General features: G+C 42.4%; 1 protein-coding gene across 2 annotated transcripts in view; it reads left to right on the forward strand.

Annotated features, from left to right (window-relative positions):
- The window catches only part of syn2b (synapsin IIb), a 430,743-nt gene that overhangs the window by 354,490 nt on the left and 48,803 nt on the right, over window positions 1–27,450 (forward strand). For both annotated transcript variants that reach the window (XM_041190880.1, XM_041190881.1), the window contains exons 6-9: window positions 2,893–2,955; window positions 3,452–3,594; window positions 7,800–7,874; window positions 20,585–20,687. In XM_041190880.1, the coding sequence (XP_041046814.1) occupies window positions 2,893–2,955; window positions 3,452–3,594; window positions 7,800–7,874; window positions 20,585–20,687 (384 nt within the window). The remainder of the gene's footprint in view (window positions 1–2,892; window positions 2,956–3,451; window positions 3,595–7,799; window positions 7,875–20,584; window positions 20,688–27,450) is intronic.

Genomic DNA, 27,450 nt, shown 5'->3' on the forward strand with positions numbered 1-27,450 from the left:
CAGAGATGGATCATCCACTTGGCACTTCTGGCTAAATATTATAGCAAGTGTTTCAGCCTTCTCTTTTGCACTGATGTGCTGTGCTCGTCCATCATTGAGGATGGGGATACCTGTGGAGCCTCTTCCGCCAGTGAGTTGATTAATTGTCCACCACCATTAACGACTGGGTGTGGCAGGACTGCAGAGCTTAGATCTGATCCATTGGTCTTGGGATTGCTTAGCCCTGTCTATCACTTGCTACTTATGCTGTTTGGCATGCAAGTAGTCCTGTGTTATAGCTTCACCAGGTTGACACCTAATTTTAAGTTATGCCTGGTGCTGCTCCTGGCATGGTCTCCTGCATTCTTCATTGAATCAGGGTTGATCCCCTGGCTTGATGGTCATGGTAGAGTGGGAGATATGCTGGGCCATTAGGATACAGATTGAGTTCAAGTACAATTCTGCTGTTGCTGTTGGCCCACATCGCCGCATGGATACCCAGTCCTGAGTTGCCAGATCTGTTCGAAAATCTATCCCATTTAACACGGTGGTAGTGCCACAGAACACGATGGAGGGTATCCTCAATGTGAAGGTGGGACGTTGTCTCTACAATGACTGTGCTGTGGTCACTCCTACTGATACTGTCATGGACAGATGCATCTGCGGCAGGCAGGTTAGTGAGGATGAGGTCAAGTATGTTTTTCCCTCTTGTTGATTCCCTCACAACCTGCTGCAGACCCAGTCAATAGTGGTGCCACCCAGCCACTTGTGGCAATGGGCATTGAAGTCTCCTACCCAGAATGCATTCTGCACCCTTGCCACTCTCAGTGCTTCATCCAAGTGGTGTTCAACATGGAGGAGCTCTGATTCATTAGCTGAGGGAGGGCGTTACATGGTAATCAACAGGAGGTTTCCTTGCCCATGTTTGACCTGATATCATGAGACTTCATGGGGCCCGGAGTTGATGTTGAGGACTCCCAAGGCAACTTCCCCCCGCCTGTATACCACCTCTGCTGGGCCTGTTGGGACAGAACATATCCGGGATAGTGATGGTGGTGTCTGGGACTTTATCTGTCAGGTATGCTTCCGTGAGGATGACTATGTCAGGCTGTTGCTTGACTAGTCTGTGAGACAGCTCTCAGCACTAGCGTGCAGATGTTAGTAAAGAGGACTTTGCAGTGTTGACAGGGCTGAGATTGCAATTGTCGTTTCCGGTGCCTAGATCGATGCCAAGTGGTCCGCTTGGTTTCATTCCTTTTTTGCAATTTGTTACAACTGAGTGACTTGCTAGGCCATTTCAGAGGACAGGTCTAACAGCATCTGTAGAGAGAAAAAGAGTAATGTTTCAAGTCCATATGACTCTTCTTCAGAGCTAAAGAGAAGTAAAAATGAGATGAAATTTATATTGTTTAAGGGGAGTGGAGCAGGTGAAGCTGGATAGAAGGCCAGTGATAGGTGGGGGCAAAGGAGAGATTGCCAAAGATGTCATGAACAAAAGGACAAAGGGGGTGTTAATGGTAGTGGTACTGGCTAAAGAAGGTGCTGATGGTGACATTAAGGTCAGAAAGCAGAATGTGGTAACAGCGGGACAAGGGTAAGCAGTCTGTAAGGAACAACATGAACAAGTGGCAGATGGTCCTCGTGGGGGTAGGGTGGGGGGTGAGGGGATGGTGTTGGGGAAAAAAATTGAAAATAGGGTAAAAGGCAGGGATGAAACAATGAATAAAAATGAAAATAAATGAAAAATAAAATAAGTGGATAAAAAGTGAAAATGGATATTGAAAAAAGGGGATAAAAAAGGGGAGAGGATGGAGGAGAGAGTTCATGGTCTGAAGTTGTTGAACTCAATGTTAAGTCCGGACGGCTGTAAAGTGCCTAATTGGAAGATGAGGTGCTGTTCCTCAACAATTGATGTTTGTGGCCAAAGCCTAACAGATATTTCACAAGATGAGTGACAATTTAAGTTATAAAACCTATAGGTAAACATGTGCTATGAGATTTGGGAAGGGATGAAGGTGGCTATGGGGGTACAGATTTATGTGACTTGACCTCACCTTGATGTCCACTTATGTTTCTTTTGATTATAACATTTTTTTTAAATTGGGGAAAAAGTTGAAGAGGACCTTGACATTTTGCACAATGTAATCCATATTAGAGGCATGATCATACATTATGCATAAACAGGCAGTCAAAGCTACAACAAAAACCTGCAAATATTGGGGTTGCTTTTCAAATGATTGTCCCATCAGGCAGGAAGCAGGCAGAGTGACTACAAATAATGCGGTTGGAGGCCAAAATTATTTTTGTGGTTGTGCCTTATCTGCATTCATGAGCAAGCTGCTTGCCAATCAGAAGAGATGGGAAACCTGGCACCTCCAACAGGATGCCTGTAAGTGCAGGTAAGTTGAGAGTGAGGGAGGTGATCCCGGGAGAGGATTGCGCAAATGGTGCATTGACTCCCCTCTCCTTTGATTGATGATCTACCTGTCAGTGCTCATATAGTGCTGGCTGCTCACCAGTTATAGTTGGATAAGGCATAACCATGACCACATGCATCAGGTTGCCTTTGGGCTTGCTCTGTTTTCCTCCTGCCTGATGTAAGTGATCACATGAAAATCTACCCTTGATCACCAACTGACCATGGCTCGGGTCAAACACCCAAATGTGGATTTCTTGGGAGATTTTTCTGTATAACGGTGCATTTAAATGCAAGTTGTTGTTGGTACAAGAGCTATAATATTTATCAATTTGAATTGCCAGTGAATCCTAAAGTTTCTGTTTAAGGAGCAAACATGAACAGAACTCAATGTTCCTGCTAATATCTGATATGGCATGAAATATGTTCCATTTAAGCATGATGGGAATAAAAATGAAATTTATTAAATCTATTGTAAACGTTTTCTGTACTTTCAGTTAACCATGCCTACATTTCCTGCTGTTGTGAAGATTGGACACGCTCATTCAGGCATGGGAAAGGTAACTAATCCTTTACAGTTGTCTGAGCCAAAAGTCAGTACTGTGTCAAAAATTCTCTGGTTGTACAGAAGCATTTCTCTCGCTCATATTGCTTCCCATTAATGATGTGTTGCAGAATTATAACATGATAGAACTGTATTTCTCTGATGATGCCAACTAGCCCATGCCTACAGACCAAGTGCCTGAAAGGTCAGAAGATTGTATGTAATGTGGGCCTAAACCTTCAATGTTGTTTGGCCGAAGTTTCCTTCCGGTAGTCACCCCAATATATTTCGATCCAATAATCAAAAGTTTATATCAAATTTTATTTCATACACTGTGTGTAGAATGATTATGCAATGGAACTATGATGCAGGTGCTTTGCAAAATTAATTCAAAATCCTCATTAAAGAAAATTACTTTTATAATATTTCAGCAGAAACACTTCATCTGACCCTTTTCTCTTCTCTCTCTCTTCTACCATTCCCCTATGCTGCCTTTTATTGGATGGTACCAGGTGAAAGTAGAAAATCATTACGATTTTCAGGATATAGCAAGCGTGGTAGCCCTAACAAACACCTACGCCACAACAGAACCTTTCGTAGACTCCAAATATGATATACGGATTCAAAAAATAGGCAACAATTACAAGGCTTACATGTGAGCAAACATTATTTATATTTCTCTGAAATCACATTTAGCAATAAAAATATTTTTTAATGACTTTAAAATATATTTTTTGTGTTTGTGAATCCCAAATCATCTTCCTTATTCATTTATCTTTAGTTGATTATTACCTATAGTTGCAATGATGCTAACTATTTTTAGTACAGTCCCCACTGCTTATAATGGGTGTGTGTTCATGCTGTAAAGCAGGTGAGCACCACTTTTAATAAATGCTATAGCCTGAAGGATGTTTAAAATCTCAAACAGGAGGTTGCAGCAGTTCCAGGATTTCTGACATTGTCTAATAAGCTGCCAATATTTTCTTGTAGTAGGCAAGATGAAGCAGAAGCCCATACTAGGCTAATTTAGCAATGTGCTAGTTATGCCCGCTACAATTTGCAGAGAATGATGTAAATTAACAAAGGCTCTGCTTAATCGATAAAATAATCATGTTTTGCTTTTCTTGGAGAGTATTAGATTGAATAAAAATGTAAGTAGACCAGAAAAAAACAGCATTCTTATTTATTTTGATAAACCAAACTTCTAACATGGTTTAGGATTCCTTCCATGCAGAATATTTATGAGTTTTATGGCCTGAGTTTTTCCCGCGTCAGGTAGGCTCAGTGGGAGTGGGCGGGGCCAGTCCTCAACGCTATTTTACGTGGGCGGGCCAATTAAAGCCCGCCCAGCATAATACGTGAGCGGTAGCGAGCCCCACCTGTGCGGGCTGGGGGGGGAGGAGGAAGAGTCAGGTCCAGTGCTTTTTCGCGCATGTGCACGGAGCTACCTCAGGGAGATTGAAGTGCTTTTGAAAAAATAAATTAATGTAATAAAAATTTAATGAAACATGTCCCCTCATGTGACTGTGTCACATGAGATTGGACATGTTTTTTTTATTTTTCAGAAAACCTTTTTGTTTAATTCATAAAAACTTCAGGAAACCTCATACTGCCATAAGGTTGGATGGGCAGCATAAACTTGAAATTAATTATTTCGTTAATGGCCTTAATAGGCCTATCAGTTATCGGTGGGTGCGTGGCCGACTCCAGGCGTGCCCATCAAACACGATATCGCGAGACAGCGCGATGACATCGGGACACAAACCCAACGTCATCAGGTGTCATTTTACGTGCCAGCGTGTCGGGCCCACCCCCACATGCTGACTGTAAAATCCTGGCCTATATTAATTTGTGCTGCATGTTTTACCATTGAACACAACTGTTGCACACATGGAAAGATTTCTTTGCTGATGCACCGTATTATTTAGGATTACTGCTACAATATGGGAATGGTAATTTTATTTTAACATTAAGTGCACCTTTATCAAAATGTAAACCAGTGAATAAGCACATGGGTTCCTGCCTCTAAATACATACAATAAACAGAGCATTTAAGTTAAGATTGTCAACGTTGAAATCAACATTGGTACAACAATCTTGGTTACAGCTTTTTAGTCAATATAAGTAACCGCTTATTTTAAACATGGATGTTTTATGCAGTGGCAACTGTATATGCTACATTATAAATACAAAGACATTTGTCACGTAATGGCATTATACTTGAAAACAACTGTTGGAGACAGAGGGGAAAGGAGTATTACCTTAAAATAATAGGGATAAAATGCTTTCTTCTGTAAATCACTAATGCATTACATAGGAATTACTGCACAGAAACAGGTCATACAGCCCAAATGAAAGCTTACTCTTTTTGTGACACCACCACTTCAGACGCATGTTGCCTTTCATTTCATCACTAGGGGAGTAATCTGCAGATTGTCATCGTTGAAGAAGTCCTGCTCCTACACATGCTTCCTAATCTCCTGTTACTACTGTATTTATAGCTGAATTGCTAATCGCCCCTCCCCTAATCTGTCTCTCTCTCCAAAACATGGCGCCACTGTAATCATTTGATGGCCCTGCCCAGAGACCTCATCCCACCCATTGGAGGTCAATTATAGAGAGCAATTTGCTCAGGGCATTCTGCTCTAGTCTGACCTCCCTCCTCTCTCTGAACAATGGATAGTCACCATTCCTTTCTATCACTGCCAGCAACCTCGTTGGGGTTGCTACCCTCTCAAACTCTTGTTCCACTGGTTACCAGCTGAAATTTTTGTTCCAGGATCCTTTTTCCTCCCAAATAAATGGAATTGTTTGCAATTCCAGCTGAAGCTTTGAGATCTTGATCTCAAGTAATCCCAGTTGGGTAAACTTCCTGCAAATATGTTTGCCTGAGTGAACATTCGTTACATCTCAAAACATACTGCAGGAATAAAAACAGAAAATACTGGAAATGCTAGGCAGATCAGGTAGCAGTGGAAAGAGAAACAGGGTTCATGTTTCAGGTTGATGACCTTTTGTCAGAACTGGGTATCCCAACTACACAGTAGCTTATTTAACAATGGAAAATGTTACCTGTAGGCTGCCAGTTCACTACAGGTGCACAAATTTAAACTTTAAAGTTCAAAGAGGAGGAAAACACACAAGATGCTCTAAATTACTTACCCACTATTTAACCCTACTCACAAATTTTTACTTCTGTCCAATTCCCATTTTGGGAGTTATTTTTGCTCGATATCCATCTCATTCCATTACCACCTCATTCCTCAATGTTTTCCCTGCTGGAACTTATAAATCTGAAACAATACCAATTTAGGATACCTAAAGAAAGTTGTTTTCTACAATTATGTTGTAAAGCAGGAAGATTCCTGAAAGGGGTTTTTAACATTTGCAACAGGCAGGAGAGAGGTTAATTTAAACAGCACTAATTTCTTATCTCACTACCCGTCCGTAAACAGAAAGGTGTTTTAATTTGTTTCCTTCTTTATAAGTGATGGCACATTTCATATCCCTTGGTTTTGGTGCAATCCAATTTTCTATTAATAACCCCACTTCAAACTCAAGATAGGATGAACTCAAAAGGTTAGTTTATTTGCACACACTAAAAATGTGGGAGGAGGGTTCGCAACATTGCCTCCACACTTAGACCATAAAGGGAGGGATAGAGAAAAGAAAGATTTACAGTACAGGCACCACAGAGAAAATAAATATTGGTTCACGTGAGTTCCAGTGGCCAGAACCAAAGTCCAATGAGGTATTCACTCAGGGAGATCAGTGGGCTAAAAACCAATGCTGCTAGTCATATGTTAAACAGCAGACTGAGACTATGCAGTTAAGCAAAGCAATATTACTTGTTGCACAAACTGAAGGCCCATGTCACATGACTTCCACCTCTCCACCATCTTTGACAAAGGATTTGTTCCATTGTCTGGATTCCAATGACTGATAAATGTCTGAACTATTAGGAATTGAAAGGAAGTTTATGGGGCCTTTGTCTTAGCAGACAATCCATTTCCTTCTGGCCAGCCTGGGTTATTAAATGCAGGTGGCCTTTGTATGGCTCTATTTGAAGTTGGGCCGTACAGTCTACACAGGTAGTTAGTGGCTCCTCAGAAATAACGAGGTATGAGTTTTCCTAAAACTGCCAAGTGGCTTCTTTTGTTAAGAGATCACAGAAAGTCACAATTTCAGCTATTTTAAAGGTCTTTGTTCAGTTTTAAAATTTTAGAAATAGCGATGAGCATATTTATGTATCTTTTATAAAAAGATACAGTGTGAGCTCTTAAACCCTCACAAATGTAAATATGACTTTTTCAAATGCCACACTTTTATTTTAACGAAAACTTTTAATACATATTTCTAAGATAGAAAATATTAATTTTCTAATCAGAATGCTTTGTAACTCTGGCTAATGACTATTAAATTCATTGAATTAATTGTTTTTGAAGCTGCATAGGTTTACAAGGTATGCTGAAAAATGCAAACAAGTAGTATTTTCTTGACAATTGAATAGGAAGATGATTATTAAATGGCTGGCAAATCTAACATTCGAGTGATCACTTCAGGCTGTGTATGAAACTGAAATGTAGCTCAGTTACATTTGGAAAAAGGCAAAACACAAAAGCTGCAAGATACTTAGCTTTTCCTTAATCTCATCCAGTATATTGTTGGGATCCTGTTCAAATTCAGACAAGTTTGATTTATTAAATAGTACTTTTAAAATAAGGTTAGCAGATCTGATAAATGGTGGTTGCATATAAAATACAGCTAAATATATTTTGAAATCATGCTGAATTATTAAACTACAGAATCATTGAGAAGTAGAACCAAATGCACCAACTGTAATTTATTTACCTTTTCTAGGAGAACATCAATATCTGGAAACTGGAAAACAAATACTGGGTCAGCCATGCTCGAACAGATTGCCATGACAGAAAGGTAGGTACTTCACTGATACAAACAAAGAATCATACGCCATATAAATATGTTCTCTGAGGTATAAATATATGTCACAATATAGCTCAGCGCACATTATTTCTAGATCAGTTTAGAAATAATGGGGCCAATTTTATGGTGTAGTGCACCGAGAGAGTACGGTATTATTATAACTTAAGATGCAGATCCTTTGCACATTTCCTTTAGGGCTGCAATTCTGATGTCTGGTATAATAGTATGTTGGAGTGCCTATGCCCATTCATGTATTAACTTCATTAAGATCCCAGATTTTACACAGAATATTTAAGTGAGCACCTCACACAACCTACATAGTTCTGCCAGGTTTGCTCTTCCTCTTTGGGTGCCTATTTGAAAGCACTTTTCCATTGATAAAGAAGACTTTAAGGTTACAGTTGTGCCCTTACCATGGCAAGTTTGGTGGCAAGAAGGTATTTTATTGGATGGGAGATTGGGACTGCATGACCTTCCCACCTCCACCCCAATGAAGGCCAGGGTAGGAAGGCCTGTGGACAGCCTTCCCATCCCGCTGTCAATGAGGCCCTTAAGTGGGCAATTAATACCCACTTAGGGGTATCATTCCAATAACCACTGATATTAATCCAGTAGTGGGAAGGGGGTTCACCATGGGTGGGGAGAGCATGCAGGCTTCTGGGGTTGTGTTCCTCATTCAAAGGCACTCAGTGCCTGATTGAGAGCCCTTGCATCAGTAAGGGTGAGGTCTATTGAGAGCCACCCCTCTGTTCTTGCTGCTGAGCCCCTGCTCTGCAATCCCTTTCCTGTGACCCCATTCCCACAACTCCTTTCCCACCATCTCTAGCTGGTGACCAAAATTGCGGACGTCTCCACAAAACTCCTGACTTTCTATCAGTTTTCATTTTAGTACAGTCATTTTGTTATATATTTTTCTTCATTTTTTCAGGAACATCTTTTTTTCACTCCTGAAGGTAAGTTTGTTTTTAAAATGTCTCAATTCCAATATTACATGGTCGAGGTAGAATACGTTTGGCAAACACCAGACCATATTTGTACACCTAATAATATGCTTGGCAGATTGTTCTGGATCAGCAAGGAAGCAGTTTCAGAGCTTCACTATCTCTAGCAAGAACACCCACCATGATGTTGAAACATAAGGAGGACACTGTCAGTGTTGTCAACATCATAACTGCAGTTATTGCCTAGCTGTAGGTCATTCCTCTATGAACTACAATATCAGCTAAAATGCTGCACACACATGCAAATAAGATTAGTCACAATATAACAGGCAGAAGACTCAGAGAGTGCAAGCAAATGTTATAAAGCACGATTTTCAAAAATGGAAATCTGGCAGAAATGACATCCACTCATAATTCCTTACTGCAAGATTTCCTGCATCATTCTATCACGGTTAGTGCCCTGAAAACAGTGAGGTAATTCTCCCTATTAGCATCATTCCATTATCTGTACCTACTTGTGTACCACATGAATCTGTACTTTAAAGGAGGAAGTAATTAGAGAAGATCATTCAAAATAAAATATCCTCCTGTATTGATAAATTTGATCTTGCAGCTGATGCCTGATTTCTGTTGACTCAACTTGAAACATTAGCGGGGGTGGGGGGATTTTCCCCACGTTGGGCAAGCGTGGAGGGCAGGCCCGGGAGTGGCTGCCCAACGGTCCACCGCCCGCGATCGGGCCCCAACCGCGATTTCACGCTGACTGGCCAATTAATGACCAGCCAGCATGAAACGCACGCTGATAACCTCAGTGCTGCCAGGGTGGGGGTGGGAAGAGCGCGAGCATTGAAGTGTGCACATGCCTGGGGGTGCGCTCAGTGAAAGTTCCCTAGAAGGCACAAAGCTGCTTCAGGGAGCTGAAGATTTTTAACCTGAAAAATAAAGAATTCTAAAATAAGGAAATCATCATGTCCCCGCGTGTGACTCTATCATATGAACAGGGACATGTGGAAGATGAATTTCAAAAATTTTTCTGTTTATTTTTACTTATTGTCTGAAACCCCAACACCCTCATGGGTGAGGTTTCGTTAAAAATGCAAAGGCCGCCTGGCCTATTCACCCACCCACCAACCAAACGGTTGGACGGGCAGCGAAAAATTCAATTTCATTAATTGATTAAGGGCCTTAATAGGCCTCTTAGTTGTCAGCGGGCGTGCTGCTGCCTTCTGCGTACGCCTGCCGAGCAAAATATCACAAGGGTGCGCGATGACGCCGGGACACATACCGGACATCATCGCGTACCATCTCACTCCCGTTCGGGTTGGGTGCACACCCGCCTACGGGATGTAGAATTCTGCCCTAGGCTTTTGTAACAGGTGGGAAATAAATTTGAAATTGTCTCCTACAAGATTGGAGTTTTTATAAACTAATTGGGAAGTAGATTTCATATTGAATGTACTCTTTCATCTACCTATTGATTTATTTTAGCATTGACAGGGCTTTTGAATTTTTGAACGCAGGCTATACTATAGTGTCTGAACAATGACATAAGAAAAGGTGGCTGCAGTAGGCCGAACCATTGGTAATCTGAGGGGTTGTTTGAGATATCTTCAATAACCTTCCTGCGCTGCAGCCATACTATCACACTTGATTTACTTCAATGAGAATCCTTGTGAATCTAACAAATCAGCAAAGAACAATGGCAAAAGTTCAAATGGTAGAAATTAGTTAAAGAATAAAACTTCTTGAAACTAACCTGAGCAATTATTTTGTAAATTTAATTCTGCACTTGACAACACTAGCTATTATTACCCAGAGGAATATCATTAGAGATTCAGATTATATCTATTACAATCTTCAAAACTATTCTTTTTCAAATGGTTAGAAAAATGGTTTCCTTAATCTGTCAGATTGCATAGACAAATTGATTTGACCAGACTCCCAGAGAACTTGACATAGCCACATTAGCATCAGATTGACTAGGTCACTTCACAATGCATACACACACTGAAACCAAAGGGTACATGGTATTAGACACAAGAAGGATTTACAACTCCAACTTGATTTTCAGGGAACATGTATGTATTTGAATCATGGGATCATAAGGAATACACTGACAGGTACGTAGTTACGAGGGTATCATGTCAACGGTCTCTGGAGCCAATTCTAGTGTCCTCAAATCTGAACATGTAAAGCCCTTAAAAAAATAGTTGTGAAGGTCAATAATAATAAAGGTAGAGACTGAATCTGAATTTGAACCAACACTGTTGCTTTCTCTGAGAGTACATTAACCTGTCTCATAAATTCATTAATAAAAAGAAGGAAAACTGCCTGTGAAGGGTCCCTACCGAAAACATTCAAACATGTCCTTGGACTAATTCACATTCCTGATCATAGAGAACACTGTGTGCAGAATATTAAAGGTGGTGGAAGAGAAGGTGTGCACCACTTCCGCTTTCTTGCTTTTTGCTGGTTCCCATATGATTACAATTAAAATTTAAAGTGTCAGCAGTGCGCATGGGAGACACGTGCGATCACACGATGGGGAAAGCTTTTCAGTGATGAAACCTGTCATCTTCTGACAATGTAGCAGCTACAGGCAGGCTATTAAAGAGCCTCCTGGACAAATAGGGAGGCTCTTCATCACCGCCGCAACTTTCCTGCCCAATTCCCTTGCCATTAACATAAAATTTATTAAGAGCACAAAGGTGGCATGAGTGTTTCTCAGGTTTAAATTTCACTTGTAAATATTTCACATTACATTGGTTTCATGTGTTAAGCAGGTGCCACGAGATTCTCATACGCTGCTAACTTTATCATGAAGCTAGAACGTATTTACAAAAAGTTTCACTATGAGTGTTCACAGCACACAAATCAATTACAAGTAGGAACCTGCCACGGGTCACAAACACGCCGCCGAGTCAATCTCTAAATTTGAACCCACTATTGGGAAAGTGAAATTTCAGCTCCCACCTAATTAAGTCACCCTGCCTGCCACATTTCTTGCTTTTGCTGGCCCCAATAAAATCCACCCCCCCCCACCACTCTGTGATTGCAAAGAGCAAAGCATTACATAATAAAAGGCACTACTATGAATTAAAGTAGCTCTTTTTTCCTGTTTTGCTAGCCTTATGCATTAAATCATTTGCTATCTTAGGAAATGTTGCAGATACAGAGGAAGTCTGTTGGGATGTGTAAAGGGAACGATATGTGAGGTTATTAATAGCAAAGAATAAACAAAGGAAGGAGAAGAGCAAGTGGTAATCAAGAATCTCAACTGCTGAGTCCTGTCACAGAGTAGGGATAATGGGGATGAATGACCACCAAACAGGTATATTGTAAAAGTGAAAAGTGGCGGATAACACGCAAAACTCATCGCAGCAAAATACCAGAAAGATAACTGCTGTGAAAACAGCAAAATGAGGAGGAGAAATGACATAGAAAAAATGCACACAATAAAGGAAGTCAATGGGAGAAATAAAACAAAATTGGAAATCTACAAGAACAGAAATGCTGGAAGTACATACCAGAAGTACATGCTCATATGGCCTACTCCTGCCCCTATTTCTCATGTTCTTATGCCAAGTCCACTAATGTCCATATGTTTTCACCTTTTGTTCAGTCCTATTAATGGACTCACTTCTTTTTTAGTTTCCAATTCTACAAATGTTGTGCACCCAAGGTGTTAACCTGCCTTTCTCTTTTTAAAGGTGCTGATGGATCTGATGCATATACCCTGCAATTTTGTTTATATTGCAGGTTTTCAAGATTTGCAGTGTTTTTCTTTTGATTTGTTTTTACTTTCTATGAACTCTCCGCTAAGAACCATGACCCAACTGGGCTTTGAGATCCTGACATTCGTACCAGATGAGGGTAACAAAACTGTATTTTCTGGCAGTGAAGCTGGCAGCGCAATTTTTCAAGAGGCAGCCTCCTAATTGGCCACCTCCACCTTTGCCATCCTATTAAGAATGGCGGCTGGGCTCTGATGCTGGCAGGCCAATCAGGTGGAGGTGCCCTTGCTGGTCAAAGCTGAAGGGCTGCAATGAAGATTCCTGAAGCTGGTAGGGTCATTGGTAAGGAGGGGAAACCACTCTGCAGGCCAATACACTGATGAAGACCATGTGGTCTTTTGCCCCCATGAACCTATCGTTGGGATCTGAAGCCTGCCTAATGGCCCTTGACCTGCCACCACAAGGCCTCAAGACACTGGTGGGGTTGCTTCAATGTCGGTTAACTATCAGAATCAGCTCAAAATAATCCTGAAGTGGGGCCTTAATTGAAGTACTTGGCTGCCAGTCTCTGTGGAGCAGGCACCAAAACAGTTCCCAACTCGTCCCTTGGTAAGTCGCCCATTCAGAGCCGGGAATGCATCATGCAGCCATCCCAACACGGTGCTCTGCGTTTTTTCCCAGCACCACCCTCTACCCTGTTTTCATATGCCAGGAAAATCTAGCTGAGATTTACATTGCTGCAGTTATAACTTGAAACAGTGGTCCTGAATTTGCTCCGATTTTCTGTTGCACCGCTACCATAAATTTGCTAAAAGAGTTTGTAGATTGCTCCAGGAAGCTGTCACAAAAACAATGTGTTGTGGAACTGACTAGCAATAAAGCTATCGTAGTTCTAGCATTGTGTAACAAAAGGTTGGGCTGCCCTCCGCCTCTATGTGCCCTCTCTGCCTGGTTATGGCTTGTCTTCTCCTGAAAGGACAGAGGAACATAAAGTAGCTGAAGTAAATGTTGGTCCCTTAGATGCAGAGACAGGAGAAATTATCATGGGGAATGATTAGTCCACTTCCCTACCTGCAGCGCCATTGCAGCCTGGCCAACCCCAGCTGAGGAACACCTCACAGGACACATCCAAGTCATGGCCCTCGAGCCACATGGCACTCAAACAGCCAGGGCTCACACCCTTGGCCAGCTTCAGTGTCATTGACATTTGGCACTCATCTCTAGTACCCCTGAGGTCCACGGGGGGTGGGGCCACACTTTAATACTTTTGCACACTGACCCATGCCAACAGGGTACTTACCCTTCCTGAGCGCAGCAGGTCATTGAAGCATTTCCGGCACTGCACCCATGTACGCCGCACCATGTCATGGTTGCTCACCATTACTTCCACCTCCTCCCATGCCCTCTTGATGAGGTGCTGTGGCCTCCTCCTCCTATCTCTAGGGACAAGGGTGCCCCAGCCACCTCCTCCAGGAGGACCATTAGACACTCGTCAGAAAAGCGGGGTGGGGACCAAGTGCCTACCCAACCTGCCCTCCTGTCTGCCATGTCCAGCTGCACTCAACTCCATTGGGAATGCTGAACACTCATCCTTCTGTGGCAGCCTTCTGGGGCCTTAACTGGCCCACCAGCGTGAAATCGCAGTCAGCAGCTGATCACAGGCAGTGGACCATTTCCTGGCTGCTCCCAGGCACACCCACTGTGCCCACCCGACAATCTCAAAATCCTGCCTATAGAATATGAGAGTAAACAAGCCAGGAATACAAAAACAGATTGTAAGCGATTTTATAAGTATATAAAAAGGAAGAGCGTAGCTAAAGTAAGTGTTGGTCCTTTGGATGCAGAGACAGGAGAAATTATCATGGGGAATGAGGAAATGGCAGAAAAGGATAGAGGTTACAAAGCAATAATGGACAAGTTAAGTGAGTGGGCAACAAGATGGGAGATGGAACATAATGCAGGGAAGTGCGAAGTCATTCACTTTGTTCTTAAGAATAGAAAAGCAGCATATTTTTTTTAAAGGTGTGAAACTTGTAAGTGTTGATGTTCAAGGAGACTTGAGTGTGCTTGTACAAGGAACACAGGAAGTTAGTATGCAGGTAAAGCAAACAATTAGGAAGGCAAATGGCACGTTGACCTTTAATGCAAGGAGATTGGGATATGGGAATAAAAAAGCCTTGCTATAGTTGTACAGGGTTTTGGTGAGACCACATCTGGAATATTGTGTGCAGTTTAAGAAAGGTACAGCAAAGGTTCACTAAATTGGTCCCTGGGAAGAGAGGGTTGTCCTATGATGAGAGGCTAAGTAAATTGGGTTTATTTTCTATGGAGTTTAGAAGAATGAGAGATGATCTCATTGAAACCTGCAAAATTCTGAAGGGGCTTGATAGGGTAAACACTGAGCAATTGTTTCCGCTGGTTGGAGAACTTAAAACACCCGAGCACATTTTGAGGATAAGGGCCTGATCATTTAGGACTGAGAGGGGGAGGAATTACTTTACTCAAAGGGTGGTGAATCTTTTAGATTTCTCCACCCCAGAGGGTCATGGATGCTGTATTGTTGAATACATTTAAGGCTGGGGTAGACAGACTTTTGGTCTCTCAGGGAATGTAGGACATGTGGAATGGGCAGGAGAGTGGAGTTGAAGCCCAAGATCAGCCCTAATCGTATTGAAGGGTGGAGCAGGCTCGATGGACCATATGGTCTACTCCTTTTTCTTGAGCGCTTGTCTATTTGGTCTGTTGGTTTAACTGGACACTGCTTTAGTCTGATATTGCCAATTATTTCCTTGACATGAGTTCAATGTTTCATATATTCTTAAGTTAGATTAAATAACAACCAGAACATCTGGTTCCAATTTCCTTGAAAACCTTCAAGCTGCTAATGGTATCTCATTCTCCAATATTGTGTTAGGTAAAGCATGGATAAAGAGTTTTAATAGAGAAAATGCTTTGGTTATGTTTACTCTAGAGAATATCCATAAAACCATTATGAGTTCTTTCCACAGCTAAATATTCAAATAACTGAAAAACATACCATGATTTGAAAGAACATAATATTTCATGATTCCCGCTTTAATTTGCACCCAGCGGTGCCCTCAACCAATTAATCTAAACTGTAATTACATAGGATTAAGTTTTTCCAATTTCCCTTCTTAATGATATTTCCTCCTTTTTGGTAAGTGCCTACCAGCTGTCAGCATCACATTCAATGTTCCAGCCCATTTTGCAACTAGGTAAACTAAATTAAAAGGAACTTTATCGGAAAATTAAACCATACGGCACAACAAGGCAAAATTAATTCATCCATATTCAAGCAGAACATGAGTTGATATATCCATATTCAAATAGCGCACAAGTTGATACATGGCTACAACACAGTCGCATTGATTCTCTGAACTGCATCCATTTTGAATTGGGAACCCTAATTAGAATGTGGTAACACTGAAATTTCCCTACTGAGCAAGATTTTCAGCATCATCCACTAGAGCAACAATCTCAATTTAATGTTGGCAATGGGCAGCCAGCCCACCAACTAGAAAACCAGTGGGAACCCCATGTCCCTTTTCTCTAAGAGGCCTGAAGCTATGCCTAGGCAATCAAGTACTTACCTGGACAGTGTTGGGCCTCCTTTCAAATGAAGCCCTGAGCAGGGTGAAAATATGGCCCCCGAGAGCTGCCGGCCAATCAGAGACTGTCAGCTCTCAAGTACCGGCAGCGCTACCAGGGGTGGTGGCCATTGCCAGTATTGCACTCGGGCCTTCAGGAGGGATTGCCAACAGCTTTCTGCAACCCCCAACCCGATTGCTGGTCCCTCGATCAGGCACAGAGAATGAAGGACGCACCCCACCAGCCCCCAGGCAATTCTGACAGCGTTTGCTGGGTTATCTTCCCAGATGGCGAGTTCCCTACCCACTGCTGTTTAAATACCAGCTGCAGCGACATAAGGCCTTTAGGTAGCCCTTAAATGACTACTTAAGGGTCTCAATTGGCCTCCAGGTGGGAATGCTGCCTCCACCCTTCTGCTTGGAGTTTCATTGGGGGGATTCAGTAGCTGGCAGGGCCTCAACCCTGAAACCACCCATCCAATCAAACAGCCCACCCCCACCTTCAATCTCAGCTCCAATGGTGGGGGCAATTAAATTCAACCCCTCTTTTACTCCCCCACTAAACAACATTCCAATTCTCAATCACTGCCTCAAAAAGTGGCATGGCCATTACTCTGTCCACCATTCATTGCACAATCCTTTTTCGCTCACAAGGCAGCATGCCCAGCTCCTGACTTAGCCCTTCCCCAAAAAATAGCAGCATACCCACCACCCCTTGAACAATATTTCTGCCCTAGGAAAAGCAGAAGGAAAAAATATAGGTGGAGGAATAAAAGAGGGAAATGGTAAGAAGAGAATATGCTCACATCCCTACTCCAATGAGCAGCATGTTAGCTTCACCTTTCTCTCACAATGGAAATTCTAGCCATGCCCAGGAGGAAGAAGGTGTTAGGATGGGATAGGAAGAGGAGGACACAGGGAAGAAATTGCGTAAATCTACACTACTGCATTTTTTGTGTGAATCCAGGAACTTCATGCAAGTAATACTTTACAAAGGGGCAGAGTTATTTCAATAAATGACATTGTTTTAACCTATCTCAGAGGTGATGTAAAACTGGCAACAATTAGTTAGATATAAATTTCCTTCTTGAAAAATAACAACCCAAGTCGTATGCCAATAGTTGCACCAGAATTTTCTAGAAAATTACAAATATTAGTTCAAATTCCTCCAAATGTGTATCCCTCTGTATAGCAAGGTCACCACTACAATGTGGGAGACATGTGTATGGGTGGTCTCTTTTCCTGTAGTAGCCATCCTGCTATGCTTCCAGAAGGATTAGTTATAGTGGTGGGTGCGGTGGGGGTAGTTTGAAGCAAGATAAATGCATTGCGACAATGCCTGGGTCCCTTGCACAGATCCTGTTTCTGTAATCATAGACTACCCAAACATTAATGGAAGGGTAGCTTTTCTATTAGTGAATGCTGCTAGTATTCTGGTGCTCTAATGACAATGTGCAGTCAAAGACACCCAGATGCAAGGAAAGCCAGTCACTGCTGCAAATCCCTGAGCTCTCTCTTATTGGCCGATAAGGCCGATGAGGATGGTGATGTACTGGTCAGCTCAGGGAAACAGGACATTGTTAATTTGATTTAAAAAATAGACAATTTGGTTTGCCGCATAGATTATTAGTAGCTTCTGAATCAACTTTGTTAATATGTCATTGGTATGGAGGTCAATGTTTTTTCCACACAGGATTCAGTGAGTGTTGAAGGATGTAACAAAGACAATTAATGTAGAAGGGATCTGGAAGTTTGGAGAACAGAGGAATGCACAGGTCACTGTGCAATTACCTCATCCCTCACACCTTTTGCTGCAAAGTGTGAAGTGGTCCTCCCACTTCTGCTGCTTCTTCACTTTCCTCATTTGATAATGCTCCTGCTTGTATGACTCCTTTGACTAATTGTTTCTTGCAACGATCCAGCATTGTGGACTACAAAACAAATCAAAATTTAAATTTATGAGTAACTTGGTTAAAAACATGCCATCTATTTGATTGTTGGGCGTTATCTATGCACTCTTTAGGCAGCAATTATAGTCATTTTCAGTTGTGTTGAGTTAAATATTAGTATAAATAATTCATTTAGTGGAATCATTGCTTTAGATGAACAAACATTTTAAACCTTTAGATACTTGATTTACTTCCTTAGTAAAAATTGTACATATTAAAAATTCAGTTTTAACCAACTTCACTTTGAAGGGCAAAAGGGAAAACTTGTGAGCTAAGCCTTGCTTCCTACTCCAGTTCCAGCTGTGGTGATGGAAACTTTGAAAAGCTTTTTAGTTACAAGTTGTTAACCATCAATTATCTGCACATTTTGAATATCAGGAAGTGGTAACTTTTGTCATTCATGGGGTATGTATTTCTCACTTAATTTTGGTGTCCAGAAAGAACCTCGATATTCAGGAATTAAGGGCAGTTTCTGAAAAGAGTAAGCTTGCTGACAATTTCAATAATGGAAAGAACAAATTATTTCAATCACCATTTCTTCCTTCTTCCCACAATCTGCTGGTCTATAAACCAATATAAAGAACTATGATCATTACCAATGCAGATTAAAACTAGATAGACTAATTTATAACAAAAATAAAAAACGCTGGAAAAACTCAGCAGGTCTGACAACATCTGTGTAGAGAAAGACAGAGTTAACATTTTGAGTCCGGATGATTCTTCTTCGGAACCAGAATAATTTACATTTTGACTAAATAATGGGCTGCAAATAATATCAATTGCCATATTTTCTAATAAGATTATTCATTTCTCAGGCAGTTGCATTTATCAAATGGCACTTTGTGCCAATCTGGAGTCCAGTTAGACAGCCGGTGTCATTTGCCTTTATTGTTGTTTCCTGATTCTCATGTTCTTCCTGCTCTTTGTTCCTGAAGTTAGTATGGTATTAAGGGATGGACTATTAAAAGGGGTTACAGACTCTGCTCCCCTCCACACACAATTCCCACATCATTAATACTATGCCACATTGTTGAATGTGGTAGATCCAAGTATCTATATTTAAACAATATAAATATCAAAGTAAAATAATTGGCATTTCATTTTCCAAACTGTTTATAAACAGTTGTTCAATCTTATGCCGACATTATAGTCTCACTAATTATGTTTTCAGATTTAGAGTTTAAAAAGTCACTAAAATATCCAAATCATCCTGCAGGAACAGCCTCTTGGAATTCACATGTGGGCGTGGAACTGAAATTTGCAATGCAGCCTGTTCCTGCTTGTTTCAGGAACGGAGTCTGCCCAAAAGTTCCCTGTGAATGGCAAGGATATCACTTGAGAAAATGCTCAAGAGCTATAACATGCTGAAATTAAAATCTTCTTTTAAGAGTGTTTTTTTACAGGTCTGAAATTCTACCCCATGTCACCAGCTGCATTGCTAACATAATGAAACTACCTAATGAGCAGGTACCAATTCTTGTCAGTGCCCCATCTTAAGTTAACCAGTTCAAAAGTAGTTGCATACACTTTCTTAAAAGAGCCACTTGTCAAAATATCTACAAGCAGCTTTGCACAGACAAGCTCAGACAGTGTTCTGTCAATTAAAGCGCACAATTACTGCCTCATCCTTAATTTCATTTCTGTCTCTTATTTTATCAAAGAGCCTTTAGGGCCATTCATAACCCTGCCTACCTATTGAAAATCAAACTGGCAGGTAGTTTAAATAGCCGGTGTGATTTACCCACAATTGTAACCTGCTCTTCATAACAGGCAAGAGCAAAAACCACTGGAAGGCAATTGGATCCTCCTTCAAATACGCAGATCGAGCTCAGATTAGGTAATCAGAATCCAGTTGCAATCTTAACTGGAGGCTTTCATAGGGCCCCGATTGCAGCTTCCCAAGCAGGCTAACCTGGTGGCAAAAGGAGCACACACCAGAAGTAGCCTAGAAAGATAAATATTTTTCAGTGCTTCATTGTGGGCCCCGGCTTCATTGCCCCTCCTTCAGCCATGATGCCCTCCCAGCACCCCTCCCAATTACTTACCTAAGTGCCAAGGACCATTCCTTCATGTCAATGGCAACAAGCTCCTGCTACCTGAAATCAGCTACAGCTTCCCATTTGGTTCAAGAGCGAGGCTGTCAAGACCTATGCTGATGAGACATGGGCATTAAAATCTTCTAGGCCTCAAACAGTAGAAGGTGGATGGTTTGCCATCAGACTTTGCCCCTGCCAACACAACTCCTGATCAGCAGTTAATATTGGGGCTTTTGTTTCTGCATACAACCATAACATTTAGCAATAGAACTTCATTCCATTTTCATCACACAGTAGAAAGTAAACATTCCTCGAAAGTAGCGGAGAATGTTCTTTTCTCATCTTGTTGCAATAATGGTTGTGATCTGTAGCATAGTTAAAATAAAACCTTTGGACACCACCTAAAACCTGTTTTTCCTTTTCTGTATGACAGGTACAGGCTTTGGGTTGATACATGCTGTGAAATATTTGGTGGGCTGGATATCTGTGCTGTGAAGGCTGTCCATGGAAAGGATGGAAAGGATTATATAATTGAGGTAAGAAAAGGAGGGGGAACTGCAAGTCCACAGTGGATCACTGCAACCATTTTACTACCCATTCCCATGTAGCCATTGTCAATAGAGATAATTAGTGTTAAGAAATAGGAACTTACCTGGTTCCAGGTGTAGGCTGAGGACTCAATTTCTCAGCAGGCCCAAGAGTTCCCGGCATGCGCAGCATGCTCTGTTCTCGTTTTTATTCATTAAAGGGCTTGGGCATCTGGAGTGTGTCTGTGTGGCTTGAAAACAACAATCATCTGACCCAGGTTTTGGTAGTATAACAAGGGGAGTCCCAGAACTGAGAGACGGAACCCAGGGAGAGGATCCAGAGAGAGAGGTCACCAGGGGAGGAGCCACCAGGAGGAGACCACCAGTAGGAACCGCAAGGGAGAGGATCAAGGGAAGACTCCAGGCAACAAAAGTACTGCTGTTGGCAAGCTCCTGGTAGTGAGGGCTCAAGAGAAGTCCTGGAGAGCTGAAAAATTAGTGGAAGGTCGTTAACTATGTGCTGCGGGTTGTTGGGGCAAAGGTAACTCTTTGGACTGGTGGTGTTCTGCTCGGCGTAGCTGAAGATCTGGAGATGTGCCTGTGAGTTGGTGCTGGAGTGCAGCTTCATGAGACCAGCGAAAATAGCCTCAGGAGAAGAGATTAAACCATCTAGAAGTGAGCAGTCGTTGAGGCAGTCTGAGTCAGAGTGAATTTTGCAAGGAATTCAGAGGCCAGACCTTTGAAGGTAAAGACATGAACTCCCTCAAGAGGGAGACAGAGTTTTAATGATATTGTGTACTCACGTTGGACACTGGTTGGGTTTCTGAAAAATTTGTGGGATCTGTCTTGGTCGCATCTGCCACTTATTGTGCAGCGTAGTGTGTTCGACTGCAGTTTGCCTGTTAATTCACATGTAACTCATTTTAATTCTGAATATTAGAGTACAAGACAGATATTGAAAATTGTTTTATTTTCTGACTTTGTAAAGCAAAATTCATTTTGTTTGTTTAAAAACTGTGGAATCCTGTAGTTTTGTTCTTTTAGTCAGTACCTGGGATATCAAACTTTGTCTACTTTAAACCAAAAGTTACTGATTGCTAACAGGATCATAACATTAGTATGTACCGTGCTTGATGCAAAGCCCATTGCTGTAAGTCAGTTGTAATTCCACAAGCCACAAATACTTAATTCCATGGACGATAAAATACAAACTCATTCTGGTTAATTACCATAGAGTAGACTGTCACACAGCAAATACTGCTATCCATTTTAAAACAAGTCTGTGAAATAAAGATAATATTGTTATGATCTCAGTGGAGACCAATAACTTTTAAAAAGAAATTCAAACTCCCAGTTATCACTTGGAAGAATTATGCCGCAAGATTTCAAATTTTAAACAAAAGCATACAGGTTAAACAAAGCAAGTACTACTAACTTAACACCATGAGCAGAATTTTGCTGTTGGCAAGCAGGGGGTGGGGCCCGCTCGCTGACACCTAAAATGATGCGGGATGACCTCAGCGGAACCCCCGACATCACCCCACCGCATTTAAATTTTCGGGAAGGAGGGGGCGCAGCAAAACCAGCTGCGGGCCCGCCGACCTATCAATGGCCACTTGAGGCCATTGACAGGATCAATTATACAATTAAAGGACCTGCCCGTCCAACCTTAAGGTTGGTGGGTCAGCCAGGAGCCCTGGTGGGCAATAGAAAAAACATGAAGCCTCATCCACCGGCGGGATGAGGTTTCATGTAGGGTTTTAAAAAGTTTAATAAACTTATTATGTAAATTATGAACATGTCCTATCTCATGTGACATTGTCATGAGGGGAACATGTTAGGGAATTTTTTTTTCTATTTTTCATATTTTTCAACGTGTAAGCGATCTCCCTGAGACAGCACTTAGCCTCAAGGAGATGTGCGCTCTTTCATGCGCACTCTTGCATTTGGGGAATCCCCCCCACCCGCACATGAAGCGCATAGCACTTCCTGCCAGACGTCACGCTGGGAAGGCCTTAATTGGCCCGTCCACGTAAAATGGCGTGGGGCCCGCTTCTCTGGTGGCGATCGGCTCCCTGCCCGCCGGAGATTGGGTGGGGCCTGCCCACCCGACAGGCAGAAAATTCTGTCCTTTGAGTGGAATTTTCCATGCCCATTGGCATTGGGCATCATGGCAGGCGTGAGTGGACAATATGGCGGGAAGGCCAAAAATCATGAAAATCATGCCGTCATGAAACCAGTTTGCAATCGTCCACAGAGGCCTCGGCAAGGGAAGAGGCTGCACTGCACTGGGGATGGTGGGTATCCCAGGGTGTGTGTGTGGGTGGGGGGCACATGTTGATCTGTGCGAGTACCTCAAGATGGCGCAGGCTGAGGAGGCAGTCTCCAGAGGAGATAAGACCAGAGGGAGATGTGAGAGTGTGTGTGAGAGAGAGTGAGCGGTGATGTCTCTTGAGCTGACAGTGAGTGAGATGCCAGTGAATGTGTGATGGCCTTGTGAGCTTGTGAGTTTAGAGTGATGCGATGGTTGCTTTAACCTGGCAGCACGGATGAGATCATTCATCCTCTTTCTGCATTGGATGGCCAACCTTTTCTGTGTAGCATTGGCACTGACCACCACTGCCACTGCCTCCCAAGCCAGAGTCGTGAGCTTGCTGGACCTCCTGCAGCCAGATCTGGGCTGGAGGCCATCACGGCGGGCCTCCAAAAGGCATTCCAGTGACAGGTCACTGAACTCTTCCTGGCTTTCACTGGAGCAGTCCTGGGCTGCAAACATTGAGAACTGTGTGCACAATTGGAGTTTAGATATGGCACCTGGAGTGAGGAAACGGTGAGATTAATGGCGTGGCGGGTGATTCAGAGGCCGTCCACCAGCAAAACAGTGTGTTTCCTATGACTGCATAATTAATGAGGCAGGAATGGGACGATACAGCGTAAAAAGCCTCCATTGAGGCCGGCGGGTAAAACGTCCTTTTTCCCGCCCGCTATAGCACTTAGTGCAATTCTGGGACAATTCTGCCCTATATTTCATTGACAATTATTGTTTAAGCCTGCAACAGGACACTCCCCATTCTACTTTTATTTCCATCCAAAAGTTCCCCTAAACTTTACAGGATCTTGCAGGTTCCTTCACTTCTCCTTGAATCGAACAAAGGTGTGCCACAATTTTCTAGAATTCACTGTGATTTCCTTCAGTATTCCCACTATTCTCTGAAGTATGGGATTTCTTGGGGTCCTTTCCCTAGCACCCAACTAGGTGACCCTCCAACTCTCCTTAAGCACCTCAGTATTGCAGACACCCCAGGTCAAACTTGGGCGTCACTGCACTCTAGCTTAGTGACTCCAACTCAGAAATGTCCCTAATTGTTGATAGCTCTCTGCTCCTGGTCCAGAGCTGCTTTATAACTCCTGACCCAGTCATCAAATGCCTGTCTCAAAGTTTCTCCCAGGCTGACTTCAACTGTCTTTCTGTGAGACCAGCACAGAGACAAAGCCAAAACAAAAAGGGCCCCTCTCTGTATAGACTACTTCCATCGCAATGTGGCATACCTGTGATGTTCCAGACAGAAATGTAAACCAATTACTTCCAATTTTAAAACTGCCCTTTGATCTGAAAAGTATATGGATACTTTAAAACCTTCCTTTTTTAACTAGTTGCTTTCAAACCTTCTTTTGATCTGGGAAAATTATATGAATAATGTAAGCATCTAATGGAGCCAACTTCAATCTTACAACACCCATTGGCTCAATTGTGAAGCTAAAAGAGAACCACCTATTGTTTACTGTTTTCACACCTCTAACTTCAATCCCTTTAAGTAAATCTAGATCATCATTTGAATTGCAATTATCATGGGTATGTTTACCAGCTTTTCAAACCAGATGCTTTCATTTGTCTCATATTCAAAAAAAAATCATCCCAAATGAAAAGTCCTAAAGCATATGAATCATGAAATTACATATTCATATCAATATACATATACAGCAAATTAGAAGATACATTGCATTCAACGTTAGCTCAGTCTTTCATTCCTCGTAAATTTTGGATCTTTTATGCTTGTTAAGTCATTCCAGTAACATGTCACCGTTGTTGCTGTTTGCCATATATTATTGTAATATGTGGAATGTATTGAAAGCAGATTCATTGGTTTGTTTTTTTTTTGCTATTTTTATCAGTTTAACAGTGGCTTCTCCCTAGCATCTAAAACTACAACTGTCAACCCCCCTCTCACCACAAAATACCGACCCTCTGTCTATTCCATATCCAGCTTCTCCTTCCTCTCCAAAGATCCTGAACCTTTATTGCCTCCCAAATCTGTACCCATCTTTCCTGCATTTCATGTTTGAATTTCTGGTTTCTCACATGCCACAATGATGAAACAGCTCATAGTGGTATTGTCACTGGACTAGTAGAGTCATAGAGTCACATGGGTCCACAGCACAGAAAAAGTCCCTTCAGCCCATCGAGTCTGCGCTGGTCAAACAAGTACCTAACTATTCTAATCCAATTTTCCAGCACCAGGCCCATAGCCTCCATATGCCATGGCACTGCAAGTGCACATCCAAATACTTCTTAAATGTTATGAGGGTTTCTGCCTCTACCACTCTTTCAGGCAGTGAGTTCCAGATTCCCATCACCCTCTGGGTGTAAAAATTCTTCCTCACATCCATTCTAAACCTCCTGTCTCTTACCTCAAATCTATGCTCCCTGGTTATTGATCCCTCCACCAAGGGGAAAAGTTCTTTCCTGTCTACCCTATCTATGCCCCTCATAATTTTATACATCTCAATCATGTCCCCCCTCAATCACCTCTGCTCCAGGGAAAATAACCCCAGTCTATCCAATCTCTCCTCGTAACTCAAACTCTCCAGACCAGGCAACATCCTGGTAACTCTCCTCTGCACTCTCTCTAGTGCAAGCACATCCTTCCTATAATGCAGATTCCAGAACTGCACGCAGTACTCTAGCAGTGGCCTAACCAGTGTTTTATACAGTTCCAGCATAACCTTCCTGCTCTTATATTCTATGCCTCAGCTAATAAAGGCAAGTATTGCATAAGCCTTCTTAACCACCTTATCTACCTGTCCCGCTACCTTAAGGGACCAGTGGACATGCACACCAAGGTCTCTCTGATCCTCGGTGCTTCCCAGGGTCCTACCATTCATCATGCTTTCCCATACCTTGATTGTCCTGCCCCAGTGCATCACCTCACACTTATCCGGACTAAATTCCATTTGCCACTGATCAGCCCATCTGACCAGCCCGTCTATATCCTCCTAATCTAAGGCTATCCTATTTACCACCCCACCAATTTTCGTGTCATCACGAACATACTGATCAACCCTCCTACATTCAAGTCTAAATTGTTTATATATACCACAAACAGCAAGGGACCCAACACCGATCCCTGTGGAACCCCACTGGACACTGGCATCCAGTCACAAAAACACCCCTCGACCATCACCCTCTGCTCCCTGCCACTCAGCCAATTCTGGATCCAATTTGCCAAATTGCCTTGGATCACATGGGCCCTTACCTTCGTTATCTGTCTCCCATGCGGGTCCTTATCAAAAGCCTTGCTGAAGTCCAAGTAGACTACGTCAAATGCATTGCCCTCATCTACACACCTGGTCATCTCTTCGAAAAATTCAATCAAATTGGTCAGACATGACCTCTCCTTAACAAAACCATGCTGACTGTCCTTGATTAATCCCTGCCTCTCCAAGTGTAGATTAATTCTGTCCCTCAGAATTGCTTCCAGTAGTTTCCCTACCATTGAAGTTAGACCGACTGCCCTGTAGCTCCCTGGTCTATCCCTTCCTCCCTTCTTGAATAACGGTACCACATTGGCTGTCCTCCAGTCATCTGGCACCTCTCCCACGGCCAGAGAGGTATTGAAAATTATTGCCAGCGCCCTTGCTCTCTCCTCCCTTGCCTCACTCAACAGCCTGGGATACATTTCATCTGGGCCTGGAGATTTATCTATTTTTAAGCCTGCCAGACCACTTAGAACCTCCTCCCTTTCTATGCTAATTTCATTAATTATCTCACAGTCCTTCTGCCTGATTTCCATACCCACATCGTCCCTCCCACTTGTGAACACCGACACAAACTATTCATTTAGAACCCTACCTACATCTTCTGGCTCCACACACAAATTACCACTATGGTCCTTAATGGGCCCTACTCTTTCCCTAGTTATACTCTTACTCTTAATTTACTTGCAAAATAACTTTGGATTGTCCTTTATTTTACCTGCCAATGTTTTTTCATGCCCAGTTTTTGCTCTCCTAACTTCCCTTTTAAGATCCCTCCTACACATTCTATACTCCTCTAGGGCTTCCGCTGTTTTGAGCCCTTGGTATCTGCCATAAGCCTTCCTTTTTCTCTTTATCCAATCCTGTATATCCCTCAACATCCAAGGTTCCCTGGATTTGTTGGTCCCTTTGTCTTTACTGGAATATGTTGGCCCTGTACTCTCCCTATTTGCCCCTTAAATGAGTCCCATTGCTCTGACACAGATTTACCTAAAAGCAGCTACTCCCAGTCCAAATCACATCTGATCGTTTTAAAATCGGCCTTGCCCCAACATAGAACTCTGATTTCTGGCCCATCCTTGTACACAACCTTGAATCTAACGGAGTTATGATCACTATCTGCAAAATGCTCCCCCACTGATACCTCTACTACTTGCCTGGCTTTATTCCCTAAAATTAAGTCTAGTACCACCTCCTGTCTTGTAGGACCTTCTACGTACTGGCTTAAATCTCTCCT

This window comes from Carcharodon carcharias, chromosome 7 (genome assembly GCF_017639515.1).
Source record: "Carcharodon carcharias isolate sCarCar2 chromosome 7, sCarCar2.pri, whole genome shotgun sequence".
In the NCBI taxonomy this organism is placed as follows: Eukaryota; Metazoa; Chordata; class Chondrichthyes; order Lamniformes; family Lamnidae; genus Carcharodon; species Carcharodon carcharias.